The 23,915-nt window shown below is 40.7% G+C and overlaps 2 protein-coding genes, 2 long non-coding RNA genes and 1 pseudogene across 5 annotated transcripts in view; 4 read left to right on the top strand and 1 right to left on the bottom strand.

The window, feature by feature from the left end:
* Nucleotides 1-15,035, top strand: part of LOC114825926 (uncharacterized) — a 35,019-nt gene extending 19,984 nt beyond the window's left edge. Inside the window, exon 2 of the long non-coding RNA XR_011582951.1 lies at nucleotides 14,574-15,035. This is a non-coding gene — a long non-coding RNA (uncharacterized lncRNA). The remainder of the gene's footprint in view (nucleotides 1-14,573) is intronic.
* Nucleotides 3,232-5,909, top strand: LOC114823669 (zinc finger protein CONSTANS-LIKE 5-like). Its single transcript, XM_070825065.1, has 2 exons — nucleotides 3,232-3,254; nucleotides 4,913-5,909. The coding sequence occupies exons 1-2, from the start codon at nucleotides 3,232-3,234 to the stop codon at nucleotides 5,907-5,909; spliced, it is 1,020 nt and encodes a 339-aa protein (XP_070681166.1).
* On the top strand, nucleotides 11,923-15,035 carry LOC103440157 (caffeic acid 3-O-methyltransferase-like; annotated as a pseudogene).
* Nucleotides 15,036-15,629: 594 nt separating this feature from the next.
* On the bottom strand, nucleotides 15,630-23,620 carry LOC103439952 (protein DOWNY MILDEW RESISTANCE 6). Of its 2 annotated transcripts, none has more exons than XM_070825044.1 (4): nucleotides 23,308-23,620; nucleotides 22,946-23,154; nucleotides 16,660-16,984; nucleotides 15,630-16,356 (listed from the first exon to the last, which is right to left on the bottom strand). In XM_070825044.1, the coding sequence occupies exons 1-4, from the start codon at nucleotides 23,503-23,505 to the stop codon at nucleotides 16,102-16,104; spliced, it is 987 nt and encodes a 328-aa protein (XP_070681145.1). In that variant the 5' UTR covers nucleotides 23,506-23,620; the 3' UTR covers nucleotides 15,630-16,101. The 2 variants fall into 2 exon arrangements, with proteins under 2 accessions (XP_070681145.1, XP_008376823.3); XM_008378601.4 differs by having other exon boundaries at nucleotides 22,907-23,154; nucleotides 23,308-23,619.
* On the top strand, nucleotides 17,156-19,126 carry LOC103421168 (uncharacterized). Its single transcript, XR_003775364.2, has 2 exons — nucleotides 17,156-17,750; nucleotides 17,928-19,126. It is a non-coding gene; the product is annotated as an uncharacterized lncRNA (long non-coding RNA).
* Nucleotides 23,621-23,915: the final 295 nt, after the last annotated feature.

Raw genomic sequence — 23,915 nt, 5'->3', positions numbered from 1 at the left:
AAGATTATAGTTAATAAAATTGATGGCGAGTGTATGGCTTTTCAAAACATTCCACTTTAAAAAACAACAGTAATACTGTTTGGACCCAAATTTACATCATTGTTCCATGCGATCAAGGTTGTTGAATGAGTATAGCTCCTAACCATCGGATGAAAAATGAAGATAATTTTGTTATTATTAAAAGATAATATTATGATTTTTTATCATAATAATTATCATTTAACAAATTATCTTGATATTTTCTTATACGGGAAGTAGTACAATTCAAATAGACTTGGGACTCCTATTATCAGATTGTGCAGCATGGTGATAGTGCATTAAGATGAGGTTTGAATGGTCAAGATGCATGGTTTGAAGTCAAGATAACGATGCAAACTAGAATATCATTGGTACATGGAATTTGGATGACAGAGATCCATGGCATTTAAATATTATAACCAATCTTTGGATTAGATTCGTGTTCTACAAAGATGAAAGGAGCACACAACATTGACCCGAGGAATCTTGACTTTGAGGGATATTATCAAAAGGGTTCTTTATCACAATATCTTGACGCTAAGAGTTATAATGGTATTGGAATACTTTATTTCAGTGGCTGAGCATTACAAAATCTATAAATAGAAGCAATGGCAACGACAAAAAGGACCTCCAATTCAACACACAATTGCCCTGCGCAAATTCTCTCAAACAACCTTGAGATTTTTTCTTTTCTCTTTTCGCCGACACACCTTTAGTTTGGATAAACAGTACTGTGAAGGCAACCGGCGAACATCTTCAGTTTGGATAAACAGCATTGTTACCACAGAATCAACCGATCGTGAAGCACATTTAGTTTGGATAAACAGCACTGCGACGGGGCCGACTGGTTATCTATCCAAATCTCGGTCGAGAAGGATTTTTGAATCCTTATTGGCAGAGGTCATCTCATTAGCATTTTCGACGAAGTGAGGTGTTATTACATTCGGCACATTGAAAGCCGAATTTGATATTGAATTTCGTAGAACTAGCAGCCTTATTTTCAAGCTCTAGAACCCGAAGGCCGAGAGTGTTCCTTCCTCGGTTGCAGTCGCGAGATTTAGGAGTCAGTAGCGCACCTAACGCAACATCAACATATTTTACTCCTCGGCCGAGCTCGGCCGAAGAGTTGGCACACCCCGCACACAACCAAATAACGTAGTTAGCTCATAGATTACTCGGCCTGCGTGCTACTGTAGACATCGAAATTTCGGTAAATAAATGTTGACCGATAAATCAAAGTGTCAACGCTCATGTATTACATAAATTTTACACGTAACGTGTGACTCAACGAAAATTGAAATGAGTTGGAAAAGTCATCAAATAGGACACGTGTCAACACCTGGCAGAAACGACTTATTTCATCTAGGGTATTATATTCAAAATTAGGCTTTGGAAAATTCTATAAATACAAGCCCATTTCATTCATTTGAGGAACCAATTCATATTACACCTTGAAGCTCTGAAGCTCTGAAACTCCGAAGCTCTCAAGCATCCAGGTTCCCGAAGAATCAAGAAAGCCTTCTTCGTTCTTCGTTCATCGTTCTTCCAAGATCAAGCCCCGACGGCCCTTTGGATCAACAATCATCCACCAATTCAAGATCAAGCCCCGACGGCCCTTGAAGAAAGTGTTCTTCGTTCTTCGTTCATCGTTCTTCCAAGATCAAGCCCCGACGGCCCTTGGATCAACCATCCACCAATTCAAGATCAAGCCCCGACGGCCCTTGAAGAAAGCACCATCGTTCATCATCAGTTCATCCAAGATCAAGCCCCAACGGCCCTTTGGATCAACAAACGTCGACAAATCCACACATCCAACCGTTCTTCAAGATCAAGCCCAAAAGCCCTTGGAGATCCGTTCGTCACTGTTCTTCAAGATCAAGCCCAAAAGCCCTTGGAGATCCGTTCGTCACTGTTCTTCAAAGATCAAGCCCAAAAGCCCTTTTGAAGATCCGCTCAAATCCACCTTCAAGATCAAGTCCACGGCCCTTGAAGAACGTTCATCCTTAGATCAAGCCCAACGGCCCTTTGGATCAATCACACATCCACAAATACACACCTTACAGAGATCGAATCAGAGGATCAAAATAGAGAGAGATTGTAACCCAAAATCTTCAAAAAATACAAATATTTGTTTGTGCACGTTGTTCTTGTCTCTTTCGTTTCAGGAATTTTCCGTGTTCACAAATTGGCACGCCCGGTGGGACTTTCTCTGCCTCTCATCTCTTTCTCCGTTCAAGAAGATCAAAACGCACTTCCAAAATTAATGGCATCAAGGAAGGCTCAAACTGCTCCCGCAACTGGTGTCACTTTGGGCATCACGACTCGAAGCATGGCAAGAGCTACTTCTGCCACCTTTTTCACCTCTGCATCAACTCTACCAAGGGAACAAGAGCACCCAAGGCACAAGCCTTTGATCACCTTAGCCTCACTAAGGGCACCAAGGGGGGGAAGCCCAAGGAAATACTCCGAATCCATGCTCTCCGATGCCGATTCAAGCGGCAGTGCAGCCATGCAAGTCATGACCATTGGAGCAACTTCAATCGATGAGCAGCTGGCTCAGATGAATGAAGCAATCGCAAGGCTAACCCGAACTGTGGAAGAAAAAGACTTGCAAATTGCAGCACTCATCAATCGACTAGAGGCGCAGGACGGCGATAAACCCGACCCAGAGAATGATCCACTAAAGAGAAGAGAGGACGAAGAAGAGGAGCCTCAGGTGGAGAAAAACGATGCGAAGCCGGAGCCAGACCAAGCAGCGGCACTCATGGGATCTCTTTCTATCCAGCAGCTGCAAGAGATGATCACCAACACCATCAAGGCACAGTACGAATGGAGCTCAAATACCTCCGGGTTGTACTCAAAGCCGTATTCAAAGAAGATCGACGCCTTAAGGATGCCGAGGGGTTATCAACCACCAAAGTTCATGCAATTTGATGGAAAGGGAAACCCGAAACAGCACGTTGCCCACTTCGTTGAAACTTGCAACAACGCAGGAACCGAAGGGGATTACCTCGCCAAGCAGTTTGTGCGCTCGCTGAAAGGAAACGCCTTTGAGTGGTACACGGATCTGGAACCTGAGTCCATCAACAGTTGGGAGCAATTGGAGCGGGAATTCCTCAATCGCTTCTACAGCACCCGCCGCACTGTGAGCATGCTAGAGCTAACGAGCACAAAGCAGTGGAAGGACGAGCCAGTCATTGACTACATCAACAGATGGCGCACTCTGAGCCTCGACTGTAAAGATAGGCTCTTAGAAACCTCTTCAATCGAGATGTGCATCCAAGGCATGCAATGGGGTTTGCAATACATCCTTCAAGGCATCAAACCACGGACCTTCGAGGAGCTAGCCACCCGCGCCCATGACATGGAGTTGAGCATCGCCCATCATGGGAAGAAAGAACCGATCGCCGACTACAAGAACGACAAAGTTCTTGGGACAAAGGGGGAAAAGGCTGCATGGAAACCCACCAAGGAAGTGATGACGGTCAACACAGCTCCCGTCAAAATCTCCACACGGGGCAAGGCGATTCAAACCGAAGCTTTTCGTGATCAAGAGATGCGTAGACGCACTTTGAAGGAGCTTGAGGAGAAGATTTATCCATTCCCCGACTCTGATGTGGTTGCCATGTTAGAAGACTTGCTGGAAAAGAAGGTGATTGGTTTGCCTGAGTGCAAACGGCCAGAAGAGATGAATCGCACTGACAGTCCAAGGTACTGTAAATTCCACCGCTTCATCAGCCATCCGACAGAAAAATGTTTCGTGCTGAAAGATCTCATCATGAAGCTGGCTCAGAAAGGAATCATCGAGCTAGATCTTGACGATGTGGTGAAGTCAAACTATACCACATTCACTTCTGGCTCTTCCGACTCAAAGTTTTCACCTCAACCGCTGGGGGCATCGTCCAAGACAAGCAAAATTGAAGGATGGACTCAAGTCACTCCTAAGAAATTGCACAAGAAGCATACGTCTCCTCCACAAGTCCGCCAATCGGAAAGGGGGCAAAGCAGCTCTTGTCAACCTTCAAAGCAACGTGAATGTGTTGAAGATGATGAAATTGCGACACAAAGATCGTCCGTTGCCATCACGATGCGCGACTTCTTGCCCGAAGACTTCTTCAATCACGCAGTCAAAGCTCCTTGCTATGAAAATTGTGAGGAACGCCTCTCCCGGATTGCTTGACGAACCAACAATGCTCCTTGTTCGCACGAGCCTAAACTGCACGAACCAAACGCTCCTGGTCTGCACGAGCATAAAAGGCAACACCAACGCTCCTGGTCTGCACGAGCATAAAAGGCGACACCAACGCTCCTTGCCTGCACGAGCTAAAACTGCAACACGACACCAACACTCCTTGCATGCATGAGTTAAAACTGCAAACGGCACAAAAAGAAAATACCCAAAAAAAAAATGTATGCATTTCGAACTACGTTTTGACTTGATCTCTTTCTTTGGAAGGGTACGTAGGCAGCTTGAACATTCAATTTTGAGTTCAGTCACATCAAAATAAAAAATAAATGCTTTATTGAAGAAGGTCAATTTTATTACAAATATATATATATATATATATATATATATATGGACAGCAAGAGGCAGGTCTTATCAGTTGAGAAAAAAAGCCCAAATGTCAGGCGCAGCCTAGGATAGCGCCAGCCTCTCCTCCAAACAAAATCTGGCCCAAGCCCACTCTCACTCTTTGTCATTTATCAAGGGAGAGACCAAGGCCTGCTCAAAATTCGCTTACAAATCCAAGCCCTACTTGTCCACTTCAAGCTCGGGTCTAGTTCTTCATCATCATCACCTGCCGGTCGCATACCCAGATTCTGCCATGGCCTCCGAGGCCTTCTGGTTCGGAACTCTGCTGCAACCCAGATTGCAAAGTTGCTGATTTTGCAGAAAGAGAGCGCACTTGGCCTTTCTCTGCCTGGCCTGCGACTCTAGGATCCACCCCGCCAACAAGCTCACCACAAGCCACCAGCGAGTCTGGATGTGTGGGGTCTGCCAGCAAGCCCCAGCCGTCGTCACCTGCAAGGCTGACGCCGCTGCTCTCTGCGTCAGCTGCGACACCGACATCCACTCAGCTAACCCCATCGTCCGCCGCCACGAGTGGGTCCCGGTCGAGCCTTTTTACGACGCCGCCGAGTCTATCGTCGTCAAGTCAACAACTGGCCCGTCATCCGCCGCCGCGGCTCTCAACTACCTCGTCCCAAACGGAGACGTTGTATTTAAAGACATTGAAAACAACGCCGCGTCGAGCTGGCTGATCCCCAACCCGAATTTCAACTCGAAGCTCCATATGGATATCGCTCCGGACATCCTAAAGTCCTCCGATGATCTCATCTTCCCCGAAATTGATTCACTGCTGGAGTTCGATTACCCTACCTCAGTACACACTATTTCGGGTTCGGGTGCGTGTAATGACAGCGTTGTTCCGGTTCAACCCGACCCGATTCCACCGCCATCGTTCAACATGAACTACAACATTTCGGGTCCCGCCGATCACAACTGCTTCGACCTGGACTTTTGCAGAAGCAAGCTCTATTCTTCATTCAACAACCCCCTCAATCTCCACTCCTACAAGCACTCTGGGTTGGCAAACAAGAAAACCGTGACCATTCAGGGTGTGGGCAAAGATCAATCTGTGCTGCTGGCAACAAGTAAGTCCAAGAAGCAGAACAAGCCTGCTGCTCTGCTGCATAAGTCTGTGATGAAGCAGGAGTTCCGCAGGATGGCGAAGGCGGTCGGTAATCAGGTGGCGGATAACCATTACAGGCCGGATCTGAAAAAAGCAGCCCTTGCAAGGTTGAGTGCTGTTCACAAGAGCCTCAAGATTGCCAAGTCTGGTGTCAAGAAGAGGAACAGGCAAGCTGTTAAAGTCTATGGCAGGAAATGAGTAATGGGGGCTTCGGAGATTTCAAGTTCGTCACCATCAACGATCCCAAGCCCAAGATCAACGGATGAGATTCGACCGTCTCGGACGATGATTGGGGTGACTTCGTAACTGATAGCACGAGTCAGATCAAAGCTCAAGCGCGTCATGGTCAATCACGACACCGACAACGATGACTTCATTTTGCCTCGACGAGTTCAATGCCTTCTGGGTCTCCGGCTCCAAGGACAGCGGCGCCGTTGAGCTCAAAGACTCATTCGATCTCCAAATGACCACACTTACGATGCCATTTGACTCTGCCAACGCGCTAATGCGACCGTCGATGACGACGAGAGTCCAGCACAGCCTGGGCCACCCTCCGCCGCAGGCGACCGCCAGGGCCGCATCGCCCTCCTTGATCTCCCACCTTATGTCTTCTGCCAACGATCAGCGCTCCCAGGCGGAGCTCCTCTTCAACCTCTGCAAGCTTGCCGTACTCTCCCCCATCCCCGGCGCTCAGATCCTTCAAGCCATCTTTGCGGTTGGGCTGGAGCCACATACGGGCTTGAGGTGGCTCATCAATACGGTGTTCACGGGCAAGCTGGTGTTGTTTCAGACGACATGAATGGGCCCATTAACAATGAGCGGCAATCCCCTTCTGCCCATCAGTACCAAGCAGCAACGGCGACGGCAAAGTCTCCGACATCAAGGCTGCACCGCTCTTCTCTTGCACCCTCCTCCGTCTCTTGCCTCGCAGCTGCCACCAACTTCAAAGACCGCTGTCACACGACTAGCTGGTCGTGAAGCTCGAAGCACATCTCCGTCCGCCTTCGTCCTTCCCTGCAAATTCCCCATCCCGTCATCAGAATTTATACAAAAAAAAAATATAATAAAAAAAAAAAGGGTGGTGGAGCAAAACAAAGTGGTGCTGTCACCACGTGAAAAAAAAAGGGAGTGCATCAGGCACCATGTGCAAAGAAAAAAATAAATAAATAAAATAAAAAATAAAAGAATAAAAAATTTACATATAATAATTATAAAGTGTCTTGGTGCTGGATCAACACCATTCTGAAAAAAGAAATATGTATATAAAAATGTTTAAACTTTGGTGCGGCTGGCACCATAATTAAAGGTAATATATATATAATAATAATAATAATAAATATATATATATATAATAAATTTATAAAAAAAAAAAAAAAAAAATTGATCTTTGGTGCGTCTGGCACCATGTGACAAAAGAAAAAAAGAGAAAAAAAAAACAAAAGAAAAAAAAAGGGATGGTTGTACAGCGTCAAAAGAAAAAGAAATAATATATATAGATATATATATATATATATATATATATACATATGTGTGTACATAATATATATATAGCAAAAAAAAAAAATTGCATTGAGAGAAATAAAGTCCATTTTATTTATTTTTCTGGAAATTTTGCATAAATTTGCATTATACATACCTTAAAAAAAAAAAAAAATCAAATCAAATTTACAAGAGGGGATCTTCAAGGACGATCAGGTGCCGCCTCACCACTCGGCAGAGCTCCAGAAATGAGAGGCGCTGGAGGTTGACTGTTTGAAGCCTCACCACTCGGCGGAACTCCAGGAAGAAGAGGAGCCAAAAGTTGATCATTCGGAGCTTCACTACGCGGTACAGCCCAAGAAGACGAAGGTAAATGTTGTTGGAACAAACCCACAAACCTCTGATGATCAAGTAAAATCTGACCATCAGATTCCTGCATCTGGTCAATCTTCCTCTTCATGTTTGTCGCATAGCTATGTGTGAGCTTATGTAACTGTTTATTCTCCTGCTTGAGCCCTCTAATCTCCTGTTTGAGACTCATCACTTCAGCCGCCAATGATTCAACTTGACGGGTTCGAGCAAATAGGCGTTGGGCCATATTAGACACAGAACCTGCACACTGCACACTGAGAGCCAGAGAATCCTTAACAGCCAACTCATCAGACAGTTTGGAAAGTAGTCTGTTATCTCTGGGGGTGACAAGGTTTCGGGCCACCACTGCAGCGGTCATATCATTCTTCACCACCGAATCCCCAACGGTAAGAGGACCAGTGGGGGATATGAAGGATGGGCGCCATATGTTGTCTGGAGAAGGCGGGACTGCCTCTTCACCAAGATTCAAGTCAAAACGACGGTCGGAGGGTCCAGACATTTTCAAAGTGTTGAAGGAAGAAGAGATCAGACAAATCAAGATCTTAGAAGTACAAGAGGGGAGTTTTCACAAGCGAAAATTCAAGTGTGCTTTGAAACGAACTGCATGCCTCTATAAAAAATCAGCACTCGACGAGATTTCAGAGATCGAAGAGGCGAGCTCAGAATTAGAAGAGGCCATTCAAAAATCGAAGAGGCAAGCTCAGAAATCGGAGAAGCATCTTGCTTTTCCAGACGTGTCGGCACCCGTCACACGCAAACTCAGCTTTGCGGAAATCACGGGTAATTTATCGAAGCGCCAATCCCAGATATCGAAGAGGCGCCAGTCTTTTTCAGCCGCGTCATCACCTGTCATATGCACATTCAACTTTGCGCAAATCACGGGCAATTTGTCGAAGATTTTCGGTGAAGGAGAAAACACGTGAAGTTTACTGTTCAATCACGCGTTAGTTGCCGACACGAGTGAAAGAATAGTACCTCTACAGGTATTAAGGGACCTCCTATAACTGTCCACCTTCACCTTCCATAGCAAGGCAGACACACAGAGTTTTTCTTCATCTCCAAAGATGTTTTCCCAACGAAGCCTCTCGAGTCATTCAGTGTTCCTTATTCCTTGGGGTACCTCTGCAAGCCAATGACTCCAAAGCAAAAGTATCTCATATCACCAGGGTAGAAAGCAAGAGTATCTCATATCATGTGTTCTCCCTGTCCTTTCCTTTGTCCTTGTTCTTACCTACAAAGACAAGGATAAAGAAAACAATATGTCGGAACTTCCACTCAAATTCGGGTAAGGAATCGACTGCTTGGAACCCTTCCCTGTTTGCCTACCTAGCACTGCTCTCGAGTACTCGCCTTCCACTGCTGCTGTACTTTCAAAGAAGCTGCCACATCTGCTTGGAGGACAGATAAGGCAAGTGAAAATGATACCTTGCAGCATGTGGAGACAAGGTGCAGAAGGAACAAGCAGAGAAGAATGCGGTCTGCACGATCAACTCAGCAGAAGGAGTCCGAACTGAGGAACTCGAGAAGCTGCCACATCTGCCTAAAGAAACAAGCAGAGAAGAATGCAGCATGCACAGTTAACTCAGCAGAAAGAGTCTGATATGAAGAACTCGAGAAGATGCCGCATCTGCCTGAGGACAGTGAACTCGTTTTGACCCTCAAATTCTTGGGTCGGTTTACTAGGCATTGTGGGCTGCACGTGCCGATTCACCACCCTTGAATCGAATCCTTAAAGATCAAGTCACCAACTGGAAGAAAAGCCCATCAATCTTGAAGATCATACCGTTGACCAAACTGCTCAGGTGTGAATTAGAAGGATTGAACAAAGAAACAGGTTGTCACCTTCACCTCGTGCCTGCTTGCCATGTGTTCGAGTTAACCTTCAAGAATCAAGCCTCAACGGCCCTTGAAGAAGCTTCCAGCCAAATTCAAAATCAAGCCTTGACGGCCCTGGAAGAAATCACAAGTCCGATTCAAGATCAAGTGTCTACCACTCTTGAATCAAAACCTAGTTCAAGAATAAGCTGTGGAAAATCAACAATTGGAGGAATCCAGAAAACCCTCCAACCCAGTTCAAGATCAAAGCTGTGGAAAGTCAACAAGCGCAACAAAATACGTGCCGATTCACCCACTACCAAAGCCAAAGATCATCTACCACATGAAACTCCTTGTGGTCCAATTTCAACCTTCAAGATCAAGATGGCCCTTGAAGAAATTTCAAACAAAAGTTCAAGAACAAGCCTCAACGGCCCTTGAAGAAATCTCAAGCCCAATTCAAGATCAAGCCTCAACGGCCCTTGAAGAAATCTCCAGCCCAATTCAAGATCAAGCCTCGACGGCCCTTGGATCAACATCTACAGTAAGGGACTTCAAAACACATCTCTTACACGTGACAAGCACATGTATACGACGCGCCTTGAAGTGGGGGCATTTGTAGACATCGAAATTTCGGTAAATAAATGTTGACCGATAAATCAAAGTGTCAACGCTCATGTATTACATAAATTTTACACGTAACGTGTGACTCAACGAAAATTGAAATGAGTTGGAAAAGTCATCAAATAGGACACGTGTCAACACCTGGCAGAAACGACTTATTTCATCTAGGGTATTATATTCAAAATTAGGCTTTGGAAAATTCTATAAATACAAGCCCATTTCATTCATTTGAGGAACCAATTCATATTACACCTTGAAGCTCTGAAGCTCTGAAACTCCGAAGCTCTCAAGCATCCAGGTTCCCGAAGAATCAAGAAAGCCTTCTTCGTTCTTCGTTCATCGTTCTTCCAAGATCAAGCCCCGACGGCCCTTTGGATCAACAATCATCCACCAATTCAAGATCAAGCCCCGACGGCCCTTGAAGAAAGTGTTCTTCGTTCTTCGTTCATCGTTCTTCCAAGATCAAGCCCCGACGGCCCTTGGATCAACCATCCACCAATTCAAGATCAAGCCCCGACGGCCCTTGAAGAAAGCACCATCGTTCATCATCAGTTCATCCAAGATCAAGCCCCAACGGCCCTTTGGATCAACAAACGTCGACAAATCCACACATCCAACCGTTCTTCAAGATCAAGCCCAAAAGCCCTTGGAGATCCGTTCGTCACTGTTCTTCAAGATCAAGCCCAAAAGCCCTTGGAGATCCGTTCGTCACTGTTCTTCAAAGATCAAGCCCAAAAGCCCCTTTGAAGATCCGCTCAAATCCACCTTCAAGATCAAGTCCACGGCCCTTGAAGAACGTTCATCCTTAGATCAAGCCCAACGGCCCTTTGGATCAATCACACATCCACAAATACACACCTTACAGAGATCGAATCAGAGGATCAAAATAGAGAGAGATTGTAACCCAAAATCTTCAAAAAATACAAATATTTGTTTGTGCACGTTGTTCTTGTCTCTTTCGTTTCAGGAATTTTCCGTGTTCACAGCTACGTAGGCTTGGTAGTTTTTAGGGTCAACAAATACATAATAATATTTTTGTATTATATGCTCTGTGTCTGTGGAAAAGATAACTTTCTTCTAAAAAACAGACTAGGGTCCACTAGCTGCATCTGATCAGGCTGTCTACATGTTCAAAATATTGGAGTAGGATTCCCTCCTTTTTTTCTTTTTTCTTTTTTTTCCCCCTTCCCTTCACTCCCATTTTATTTGAATGGTTACGGTTAAACCACGTCAACATCTTATAACCTCAAAATTAGGTTCTTCTTCTTCTTCTTGAACGTGTGATCCCTTTTTTTACATGAAATTTTCTGACGGTGGTGAAAATTTTGAAACAAGTCCTTCTCCCTTTTCATACAGGAAAAGAAAAAAAAATTAAAAAACTCATGAGGAGAGAAGGGGAATGAACGATTGAGAGAGATGGATAAATAAAGGGGATGTGGGGGAGAGAGACGGTTGGAGAAGAAGACGGAAGGTTTTATGTGAGAAATTTTTTTAATTTAATCACTTTGCATAATTATTTTGTTTCGATGTAATAGGAATTATTGAAGTTGATAGCTGTTGGAAAATTAATTATTAGTTTATTTTTGTTTATGGTTTTCTTGTGGGACAAGGATATTAGAATTTTCTATATCCTTTAAGGATTAGGATTTTGCTTTAGTTTTCACTATATATAATAGAGCTTATAATTTAGTTTGAGAATAAGTTAGTCGCAATGTAGTCTCTTAGGGTTTTGTAGCCGTTTCGGCATTCTCAGTTTGTTTAATAATATTCTTATTATTTTGTTAGTCTTGTTCGTTGCGCACTTTGATATTCAACTTGGTATCAGAGCAGGTTTGATCCTTTAGGATCAATCTGCTTTGGTTTGATATCAATTTGTTAGTTGAAGTAAAAAAAAAAAAAAATATATATATATATATATATATATATATATATGTCGTTGTTCATTGTTGTTCATTCGTTTTTGTCCCATACTCCGTTGTCTGACCTGCACCCACGCAACTTGTTTGATTAACCTGCACCTGGTCCGTATACCCGCACCACCATCTGCTTGCACCCATATCCATTATACTATCACTGCAATCTGACCTGTTATTAAACGAATTCGTAAACGACGTGCACCACTTGCATCGCTCTGCTCTGGTCTGCACCTCCCCATATCCTTTAGGATTTTGCTTTAGTTTTCACAAACTCTGCTTCTGAACCTTTGAACGCTGCAACCTTCAGGAGCATCCCACAAGTCTATATTGCTGCAAAGCAAAAAAGAGGAAAAAGGAGAATGGAATAAAAAAGAATGAAAAAAGGGGGAGTGAAAAAAAGGAAGAAACAAGAAAAAGAAAAAAGAAAAAATTGCTTGATTGTTTGAGGCTTAGGCCCACATGGGCAAGAAAGAAATATGATTTGTTTGGTTTGTCTGTCGTTCTCACCATGATGATCGCTCGAGTGCTTGGACTGATGATCGCTCGAGTGACGTTACGAAAGTTGGATTTTTTGTTTTTTGTTCAAGTTTGTTCGGAAGTTGGAATTTGCATTGGCATTAGCATCGACATTGGTATTGGCATTGGCACTAATATTGGCATTGGAATTGGCATTGACACTAGCACTAGAATTTGGAGTCTTGCATCCGCATCTACTTGTTGGCAAACTCATAACGTGTACCGCCATGAGTTTGACGGGAGGTGTTGGAAAATTAGTTATTTAGCTTATTTTTGTTTATAGTTTCCATAAGAGAGCAGTATTTATGATATGTATGCTTGTTTTAGGCTTGGGCAGGTACCACTTGAAAGATCTTGTTCTTGAATGAGGAATTGCATTCAACAGGGCTTATGGAATGACTAATTTTGAGTATCATGGCACTGACCCTAGATTCAACAAGGTCTTTAACAGGGCAATGGCTGACCACTCTATCATTGCCATGAAGAAACTTCTTGTGACCTATAAGGGCTTTGAGGGCCTCACATCTGTCGTTGATGTTGGTGGTGGCACCGGCAGTGTTATTCACATGATTGTCTCTAAGTACCCTTCGTTTAAGGGTATTAACTTCGACTTGCCTCATGTCATCAAAGATGCTCCCCAATATCCTGGTATGTTCTTCGTTTCTGATAATGTTTGTAGTTAATTACTATTTGGGCCCGAATAACAACTTAAGCAGAGATGAGTTGACCCAAGGACCATGGTTCTTAAAAAGGTCGTAAAATCTTTCAAGCTAGTGGGATTTTAGGCCACGAGTAGGATTCGTTCGACCGAGTCTTCATAGAGGTAGGACTATGAAAAGGTTAAGTATAAGGGTGATTTGGTCAAGTTCTACACAAACTGAAATTGCAAGGATTAGTATAAATTATGGATAAATATGAATTAACCCAAGGATTCGAATGCCTATGGGACCAGAAAAAAGATGAATGAATCTCATCATGGGACTAGGTTCAGAGTCCTGATAAGAGTCAGAGAGGCTGAGACTAAATAGAGATGAATTTTTGGCTAAGTAGGCATAAAGGGAATATTCAAGCAAATATCGAGCAAACACAATCCCATTAGGACTCTGCCTCGGCATGCTTGTTTATCATGAAAGCCTCGCGTATAAATAGAAGAGGCTTTTCAACATTGAAAGCTCCTTCAACTTAACAAATAACTCAAACGCTCTATGCTAAAACCCTAGCTCTGTGCAAAACCCTTTTCACACCCCTAAGAAGAACACTAATTGTCCTAACCCTCCAATCAATACATCTTTAGTTAGTACAACTGAACAACACTATTGACAACTGGTCACATCTTCAGATGGATTAACAGCAGTAGAGCAATAGAACCAGACAATTTAGGAGCACCTTCAATTCGGATAAGTGAACAAAATTGTTGTTGGTTGGTAGGTTATCTATTCAAGTCTCGGCGGGTGAAGAGTTTTTGCAATTCTTTCGCCTGTCATATCATTAGCTCCTCAGCAAAATGAGTTGTTACCTAATTACCATTTGTTCGGCACAGTGAAAGCCAAACCAGTTATATAACCTCTATCTAGTAAACTTGTCTTTAGGTTCTAGAATCCAAGGCCGAGATGTGTTCCTTCCTCTACCCAAATCGCTCACGTGTAGAAGTTAGCAGTGCATTCGCCACTACCACCACATCGATTATACTCGTCTGACCAAGTTCGGTTACGAATTGGCACACCCACATTCATAAGAATAGCGTAGTTAGCTCATAATCACTTGACATGCGCACCAAGTAGACATTGTAATTTCCAGTGTCAATAGTTACTAAAAGCATTCACCTTTACACTCAATCTCTCTCAAGTTTGATTCCTCTTCCTCTAATATTGCTTATATAAAAACAAATCATGTTTAATTTGTACCATTTATCATTTTTCCCTATGAATATGAGGTCTATGAATGTTGGATATAGGTGTGGAGCATGTTGGAGGAGACATGTTTGTAAGTGTTCCAAAGGGAGATGCAATTTTCATGAAGATGAGTTATTATTTATCCAAATGAGAGTCAATGACTATTTTATAGTGCTAATAACAATTTCTTAAGCTTAGTTGCTTAATGTATTTGGAACTAATATCAAATCTTGTATGCAATCTTATAGTATATATGTCACAATTAGAGTGACGAGCATTGCTTGAAACTTTTGAAGAACTGCTATGCTACGCTCCCCGACAATGGGAAAGTGATTCTTGTTGACATCATTATTCCGGTATCTCCAAACAGCAGCCTTGCCACCAAGCTAGCTAACCATGTCGACATGATCATGTTAGCTCACAACCCCGGCGGAAAAGAGAGGACGGAGAAGGAGTTTGAGGCCTTGGTTAAGGGATCTGGATTCCAAGGCTTCCGCGTCATGTGCTCCGCTTTCTAGACCAATGTCATTGAATTTCTTAAGAAGAGTTTGATATAACTTTGGCTATGGTGTGCTGCCATATGCATCCATATTGCTTTGGTTTTTGATATGGTGATCCCATGTGGATTTTTCACCATAAGTAGACTTTCATATGTTCCCCAAAAAAAAAAGTAATAAGAAAGGGATTTTATGTCGCTTATATGTTATAAATGTGGATTCATACTTTTGCAACAAGGTCTAACACAACAGAAGTCTGGTATACAAGGGGCAGATCATGTGTTTGTGCTGCCACAAGCACAAAATCAGGACCTCATGTATTTTCTCGACACTCAAACTTACCTGTCAACAGAATTCAACACACAACCGCTCATACACAAGAACACTTCTAAAATACGGAAAATTGGCAAGAAAGGAATTATAATATGACATTTATATTATTTTTATGACATACCTGTAAAATTATTATTCAGAATGTTCATTCAAACTAGTATCATGATCAAGAAAGTAAATCAACCAAATTACATAAGCATTCATACCGGCCATGAGGAGCCATAATCAGATAGGCAATAATTAATAGGGAACTTTAACGAAAAACACCCGGTACTGTTCACTTTAACGAAAAACCACATTTTTACACTAAAAAGTCAATCCTAGTACTATTCACTTTACCCTTTATTTTGTCCTTATCATTAAAACTCAAAGTTTTCAAGCCATTTTCATTAGTTTTCCTTAATTAGGGAACTTTAACGAAAAGCACCCGGTACTGTTCACTTTAACGAAAAACCACATTTTTACACTAAATAGTTACACGCACAAAATTGACCCCATTGTTATAGATTCTCTAACACATGCATGTTCCACGTACAATTGCAGAGTCCACTCCTATTTTAAAGTGCATCAGTACTCAGCAATATGATTAGTTTTTTGCATATAAATAACGTTATTGAATACAAACGCATATATATATATATATATATATATATAGAGAGAGAGAGAGAGAGAGAGAGAGAGAGAGAGAGAGAGAGAGAGAGAGAGAGAGAGAGAGAGAGAGGAAGCCTTTAAGGGAAGGGATTCCCTTTAAAAAAAATAAAAAATAGGAACACTCTCTTGACCATTAGATCTGGCTTTAATGAAATTATGTGTTTAAGATTATGTGGTCTGTAATTTAATCTCAACCACAGAATTTCATTAAAGCCAAATCTAACGGTCAAGAGGGTGTACCTATTTTTTATTTGAAAAATGAGGAACCCCTTCCTTAAAGGCCCGTATATATAGGCTAGGGCTGTTGCTGGATCTTGAAAAGGTCCAAACAATGATCTTTCTCCAAGTCCCGAGTCCAAAACTTCTTATAATACTCAGTATAAGTGTATCCCCTATATATGGCTGCAGATCCATCCTCTGTGAGAGCTTTTGCTGGGCTTATTAGAGCATCGTCTTGTGGGCAGAGGAATGAAGCTACTGAGAGTCTTGCTCTCTCAGTATTGGTAACGGCTCGATGCCACACACTCTTGTAAATTCCATTACTTAGGGCCTGCACCAACCAATAATTTTCATTTCACAATTACATGCACAATTTGACAATTTGAGATTCTGTCTATACACAACTTTTGATTTCACAATGATTGCATAGAATTCGAGTTTGAATACACAATCTAATACTTATAACCTAAAATCAAAGATCTAGCGCGTAATTTTTTACCTAAGTAATCAACTCTCTCAACATATGGGATTAAAGTTAATAAAATTGATGGCCAGTGAGATTTCTTCAAAACATTCCACCTTATCAAAAAACAAAAAGACGGTATACATAGAATTGTTTTGTGTTATATGTTACCTGTAATTGGTCACCAACGTTAATGACAAAGGCATTAGGGTGGGGATTGACAGCAACCCATTTGCCATCTTTGAGAACTTGAAGGCCAGCAACTCCAAGGTCTTGGAGCAAAATTGTTAGGGCATTTGGGTCGGTGTGGCCCGGCAGTCCATAAGTCAGCTCGGGCTGGGGACACGGCGGGTAAAAGTTCACCGCCATGTGCTGTCCTTGCTCGCCCAGTGCGCTCTTTATGTAATCTTTCTCCAGCCCTAAACTCTCTGATATTAATTCCTGTAACCTGTATCCAAGTTCTCGAACCTCTGTGCAGTAACTACTCACAGTGTCCCTGCAGCTCAAAGGGATTCATGTAAGAGATTGAAGGAGCAAATCAAAGCCCAATTTCGGCCTCAACAGGCCCAAATTTAAGTTTGGTATTCGGAATCATGCAATCATGTTTTTTTGGGTGAAAGTGTTTTTACGAAGGAAATTATATTTTCTAACACGCCCTTGAATTTTAATAGCGTTTAGCTCACAAAATAGGGAATATTTTAGATCATCACCCTAAAGCGATGTTTACCATCTCATTTATAATCATTAGAAAAGTTTAAATAGGGCTAAATTATATTTTGCCCTCTCAAATTTAGAGTCGATTTCAATTCCTTACAATATCTTTAAAATATTTTACCTTTATACCTCACCTACTATTTTATTTCAATTTCATACATCTGTTAGAAAACTCAAACTATATGAATGTTGTAGGTTAATATATTTAATATTACTCTCAAATTTGTTATCAGAACCAACTCTATCTTAAACCCAATCTATATACCAATTCCAGATCTGATACCACCAACCACCCAATCTCACCCATTCGATTCCTTCGGCGGTTTCTCTGAAATCTCCAAACTACTCATTTCTCTCTCCAAAGCCCCGGCGCCCTCTTCTTCGAAATCGCAACCGTCTTCTGTCCGGCGCCCACATAAGAACTCGTCACTGATGCAGAGCCCGCCGAAAGCTTTCCCTAGAGAACGACATGTCGGTCGCCGTCCCCATGGCCTCGCCTAGTCGCCGGCTCGACTTGGATGACCAGCCATTCCTCAATTCCAGGATTAGTATGTCTCTCGATTTCTTTGTAAAGATATTAAAATTTAACTCCGTTTATTGAAATGATACCGTGATTATTCTCCAATTAAAGTGTAATTATGAATAAGTATGTTTATTTACAATTCGATTTTGGCTAAATGTGATAAAGATTAAAGCTTTACTTAGCTTTGGTTCAATACGATAAGGTGCAAGAGAAAGGGATATGTTGATAACTAGGAGGCAAGCATGCCTTCTCCAAGCATGACCAAGCATAGAACGAGCAGTGTGAAAATTTTCGGGGTCGAATTGTGCCCTGACAATGTGGTTGTTGCCATGGTATTTTGTTCAAGGTGTCCTAGGCCTTGCAGGGCTTGCTGTCAGTTTTTAACTTTCCATTTAAAAGACGATTTGCATCTCAACCTGGCTGAGGTACATTTACATTCACACTTTCTGTTGTTTTTCGGAACTGGCTTGCTTTACATTTGTAGCTGTAGTTATTAAAAGTGGCATTCTTGATGAATTGTGAACTTAAATTGACGTTGGTATGCACTAATCGGTAAAGAATTTGCTTTGAGGATTCTGATTTGTATGAAAATGGTGCTAACGGGGTACGATAATGGGATTCTAGCTTTGAATTATTGATGTGAGACATTGTTTTTCTTTGATAAGTGAATTGTTTGTATAGTTTTGGTTTCTGACAAATTTACATGTGAAGGATCTCCCTCAATTTGTCTCACTCTCATTTTCAATTTTGATGTCCTCGAAGACTCAACGATGCTATCTTTGAACCTATTTTTGTTTGTTTTCCTAATTTTTTGGCCTTTTGTTTATAAAAAAAAATCTTTGTTTATGGTATTGGTTTGGTTAATCTTGTATAGTATATATTTGCAGAATTATACGTAGTGGCTCTATTTAGTAGGTTCATAATTTAATCATGTGTTTATCTTTTCTCAAAGGACTCCTCTTATTAAAATTTTGTCAAGAGTTCAATTTCAAAGGAATGCTTGAGTAGAAAGGTTTAGAGGCAGAAACTCTATTCACTTTTCTTGATTGAGATCAAATGTATATTTCCACCTATACGAGTACAAGATGTTTTTTCTTGTGATCCATATGCTTATGTCCATGCAAATAGAGAGACAGCAATTGCTAAGGCGCAAGTGTTGGGGGCAGTAGTTCATTCTCAAGGTCCTTTGTTTGGACATGTTCAAAGAAATGTGAAATCTTCAAGTGTTCTTGTTATTGGAGGCCTATTTGATCCTATGTGGATAGTTTGATATTTCTAGTATAACTCATCGTTAGCTTTAGTGTGCACTTTATAATATTTGATTTTGCGATTTGTTTATATAATTATTATATTGTAGTAAGTTTGTTTAAATATTAAATGATTTATTTTTATTTTTGGAAATTTTTTTATGATGGTCATTAGCCATGTTCAATTTGTAATTCACAATGGCCATAATGAATGTGGTGTTAGATCTCAATCTACCACGGGTACAATCCGTGTTTATCTCACATTTGACAACCGTCATAGTCTGTGGTAGAAATTAAGACTTTTTATCACATCCAGATTACTAACGAGCATAGTGCCCGTGATGGATTGCAATCTATCACGGGCATTGACCGTGGTAGATGAGCTTTTTTCTACTAGTGGGGTGGGGGGTGTTAGGGTTGCAGGAAAAGGGAAGGGCTCGAGAAGAAGATAGGTTTGTTTGTTTTTTTTTTTAAATTTTAATAAATATGGTAAATTATTATAATATTTTAAATGAAAAAATATTTATTTATTTTTGCCACGTGGCACAAATTTGGTAGCCACGTCAGTACAAATGTGGCAGCCATGTCAGCTCTTAACAGATCAATGGATGAAAAATATAACGCATGTACTATATTGAAATAAAATAGTAGGTGCGGTATGAAAGTGAAATGTTTTAAAGATGTTGTAAGGAATTGAAATCGACCTCAAACCTGAGGGGGTAAAATGTAATTTACCCTTTAAATTTGGATCAATAACATCCCACACATTAGACACGACAAAGTTTAATATCGACTCAGTCTCAACTTGGAGAAAGAGTATTGATGACAAAAAGAGGATGTCTTAAACTGCAAAGTGGTAAGGACATGGATACTCTTCGGATCCATGCATCCTAATCCTTGGGATCCATCAATCCGGCCCATTGAAATTTGATCTAACGACTAAAGTTATTATAACTTTTAAAGTGGGCCCTTGTTTATAGTCGTTAGATTAAATTTCAATGGTTTGGATTGGTAGATCCCTAAGATTAGAATGCATGGATCCAGAAAAAATCCATGTCCAAGTGGCAAGATCAAAAGAGATAACTATTTTTGGAAAGTTCAATATTGCCATGGCATCACTCTATGAATGGGGAACCGTATTTACATGTAGCCAATCATTCATCAACCACCTTGTCCGTACCTATGTCAACACGAACTAACCCCAAGAGTAGTTCCACCGGACACAAAATTGCCCAGCACCCTGTCCAAAAATCAGCCCAGCACCTTGTTAATCTGGTACAGCCCGTAAAACAGTCTGGCACCCAGCCCAAGCCAGGCAACAGACCAGCTCATTTTGGACAAACTCAGAGGTTGGCCTATTTGGTTGGCGCGTGCAGTACACTCGCGACTGGGTGTGAGTAAGAGACAAAGGTGCAGGCGACGGGGCCTTTCTTGTCAGCCCACTTGTGTTCACCCGGATTAGAGCTACGTGGCCCTCCTCAGTGTCGTTGGATTTCCAATCACAGATCAATGGTCCACCTTTTTTCACAAAAAATAAAAATAAAAATAATAAAAAAAAGGCCCAACGGTTAGAATTATGACCGTTAGCCACATGGCAACGCCTTGGCTCTTGGATTTGAATATTTTTCAAATCCAACGGTCCAAATTAATTTACTATATTAAAATTTATTAAAAATTATGAAAAAATACAGAAAAATTATTACAAAATACAGAAAAAATTTTAAAAAATATAGAAAATTTAAAAAAAAAAAGTTTTTTTTTTCTATAAATACCTAATCCTCAGCTTCCACCTTACACCACATTTCAATATTTTCTACACTTTCTACCAAAGCTTTCAGTGGGGATTGCAAAAAGGTGAAGATAATTAAAATAAGCTTGTGGTTGAAGAATAAAGTGTATTTTTTGAGTTTAATGTAATTTCATTTTATTGTTTTTTTTTTTAGTTTATTTGATGAGTTTATGTAATTTTATTTTAGTGTGTTTTTTTTAAGTTTATTTGATGAGTATGTAATTTTATTTTAGTGTTTTTTTTTTAAGTTTATTTGAAATTTTATCCGAAATTGGTTAAAAATATTATCCGAAAATAAAACTATTTTTTTATTTATTCTTTAAAAAAATATATAATATTTTAAATGGGCTGGATGCCAGCACATTCTGTAGGGATGGAGATCGTTTGTGCCAACGCATTTTTAGACTGGGTGCTAGCGCATTTTTTTAGGGGTGGAGATGTTTTAGCCTATTACTGTTCATTGAGGTTTATTACTATTCACTTGAGTGGATAAATGCGCTGGATGCTGGCGCAAAGTCTTTAGGGGTGGAATTGCTCTAATACATCACCACTCCACTATACAATAAACCGAACCACAATGCATCGACGGCTAGGATCTCCCCTTTCTTGACCTAAAATATCATCACACCGTCAATCAACCACGATTCCCGTATGCAAAGATTTTTAAATCAGTAACATGTAGGCCCAGTTGTCTCAATTTTTTTTTTTTTTAAAGACAACATGTGTTAAGTTACAAATTCGAAGAGACTTTTGGGAATTTCAACCTACCCATGGGTACAGTCAAGCAGACTCACTAACTCGAAGCATCAAACCCGATACCTCCCACATTTTCTTGTTCAAAATAAAAAGTTCAATTTTGCTAGTTCAAAGATACAGGTGATGATTACCTCCTTATTTATCAAGGTTTGATTAATTTAATTTAACTGATATAAGATATAAACTTTGAAATTAAAAATAATTTAGCCACAATCTGTGAGCATCACTCTCAACTTCAGAAAAGTGAGCACAAATTCACCCCAAGTGAGAGAATATCATCCAACAATAAGCCACCGCCGTTGATCGTGCCCGATTAGTAACAATGAACTTCAAAACTTCGGACAAGATTTTTGTTCAAAAATAAAACTTTAGACAAGATAATGCCTACTCTGTCCTAGATTCGGACAAAGTTAACGTGCATCCATTTTCCTCCTACAATAATCAGAAATGGCTGCAAGTGCTGCCGACTAAACTATAATTTTTTCTTTCTTTTTTCTTAATAAACTACTGAGAAGATGTGGCCAATATGTTAAGAAGCTACTAATTGGTAATTTAGCTATGTCAAACAAAATTAAATCATGAACATATGGCGGCATATGTTAACTAGAAACTACTAATTAGCAAAGCTGCATAAAACTATTTGTGTGTTTTAGCTGTTTAAAACTTTCTGGAGAACCTATGTGCTAGTTTCTTCATGAAGGATCGATTTTCTACAGTTTAGATGAACATCGTACTTTCAAGAACGCCATGTGGGCACATGCCAAGTCAATGCAGAGTCATAGCATTTTAAAAGGGGGGAAAAATCAAAGATAAAAGATTTAGAGGTGATTGTCATTAAGATTATTAGATCCAATCAAGGCCAATTAGTTGTCTCAGTTGTTATATGGTGTATTTATGTGTAAAGAAAAACGACTTTTAATAACTGAACATTGTTTAGTAAACCCTAGAAACCACGTACCCAAGTGGTTAAACCCTACAAACTAAAAGCTATACAACTTACATCTGGTTCCTTTAATAATATTTCACTTTTCAATGTACAGAAAGAGATCTTAGGATTTAAGAATGTCCCCTGTAAATATTAGAATATGAAAAGAATAGAACTAAACTTTTATGATTATAAAATTTCTTGTGTCAGACGTAACCAATAACATCACATGTAACGAAAAAATGACGTGAATTCTCTGCAGCTTAGTTATTTTCTAATGCCAAACTCTTTTTATTAAAGACCTATATGATATATAGCACGCTATGAAATACATGTAATAACAAACAACGTGGCAGACAGCATAGCTTTTTCCCACAGAATAGTACACCAATGGTGTCTGATGCATCTCTGAGAAAGAAAGAGACAAATAGTTGCGAGACAGATCTAGAGAGAGAGAGGCGTACTTGAAGGAAGAAGGATTGGAGGGCCACTCAGGAACGTACTTGTCCAAAGGATAGCAATGGAGTCGAAGATAATCTCTCCAGTTATGAACCTTCTCCTTGTTCACATTAAAACTTGTTGAAAGTCTCATGGTTTTTGAGGGATCATCTGAGTACAACTTCAACTTTTCCTCCACAGGAAGGCTAAAAAACTCATTGGCCACCCCTACCATTTTTTCCACTCCTTCCGTTGACACCCCATGATTAATAACCTAGCACCAAATTCACCCAAATATCAACACTCACACGGATACACACACACAAACATTTCAGTTTGTGCAAAATGCGATTGTTGAGTTTTCGCAATAATTAAAGTGAGATGGGGATCCATATATAAGATGTTAATGATGAAGGGAAGAGGGTACCTGAAAAAAGCCATAATTTTTGCAAGCATCGCCAATTTGCTGCACAGTTTGGGCTCTGTTAGGAGAAGCCAGGTCAATGACTGGAATGTTTTGGCATTCAGACACTTCGGACAAGCCAGGCCGGTCGGATTCTGGTCTGACATAGCTTTCCGGCACGTTGGAGTGTCTGACTCCGGAGGAGAGGACTTTTGCATCCATGTTTCTGTATAAGTTCGAAGGGGGAGACAAAGGCAGCAATAAAAATGCCGTCTCTCTCTCAGCTGCTAAGCTTAATTTAGAGCTAGTGAAGTTCTAGGAAGTTGCACAGCTAGTGATTTGCCCATTGTATTTATAGGAAAAGGTTCCCGAATCCTTTTCTTGGGACCCAGAGAATCTCATAATTGTGTTCGTTCATCGTATATCGTGCGATCAGAAATTATTTGAAATTTAAAATTTAAAATTTAATATAAATAATACCTAACGAAAACTAATCGCACAATGTACGATAAACAGAATCCCTTGAATCCTAGGAAAAGGATTCAGAGTTCACTTGTGAATAATGTTAGGAAAATTAAATTTAGGGTAAACGACTGTTTACTACCTTCATATTTTGTGGTTTTCAACGTTTA

The sequence above is a fragment of the Malus domestica genome, chromosome 07, assembly GCF_042453785.1.
Source record: "Malus domestica chromosome 07, GDT2T_hap1".
NCBI classification, from domain to species: domain Eukaryota; kingdom Viridiplantae; phylum Streptophyta; class Magnoliopsida; order Rosales; family Rosaceae; genus Malus; species Malus domestica.
This window is presented reverse-complemented; position numbering and strand designations above follow the sequence as displayed.

What these genes read in the sequence shown, in the direction of transcription:
- LOC114823669 (XM_070825065.1), top strand. Translation starts at nt 3,232, where the DNA reads ATGGCGCACTCTGAGCCTCGACT. An exon ending in GCGCACTCTGAGCCTCGACT is followed by an intron (nt 3,255 to 4,912) that starts GTAAAGATAGGC and finishes CTGATTTTGCAG; the next exon opens with AAAGAGAGCGCACTTGGCCT.
- LOC103439952 (XM_008378601.4), bottom strand. Translation starts at nt 23,505, where the DNA reads ATGGATGCAAAAGTCCTCTCCTCCGGAGTCAGACACTCCAACGTGCCG. An exon ending in TCCAATCCTTCTTCCTTCAA is followed by an intron (nt 16,985 to 22,906) that starts GTACGCCTCTCT and finishes TTTGAGCTGCAG; the next exon opens with GGACACTGTGAGTAGTTACT. An exon ending in ACGTTGGTGACCAATTACAG is followed by an intron (nt 16,357 to 16,659) that starts GTAACATATAAC and finishes TGGTTGGTGCAG; the next exon opens with GCCCTAAGTAATGGAATTTA.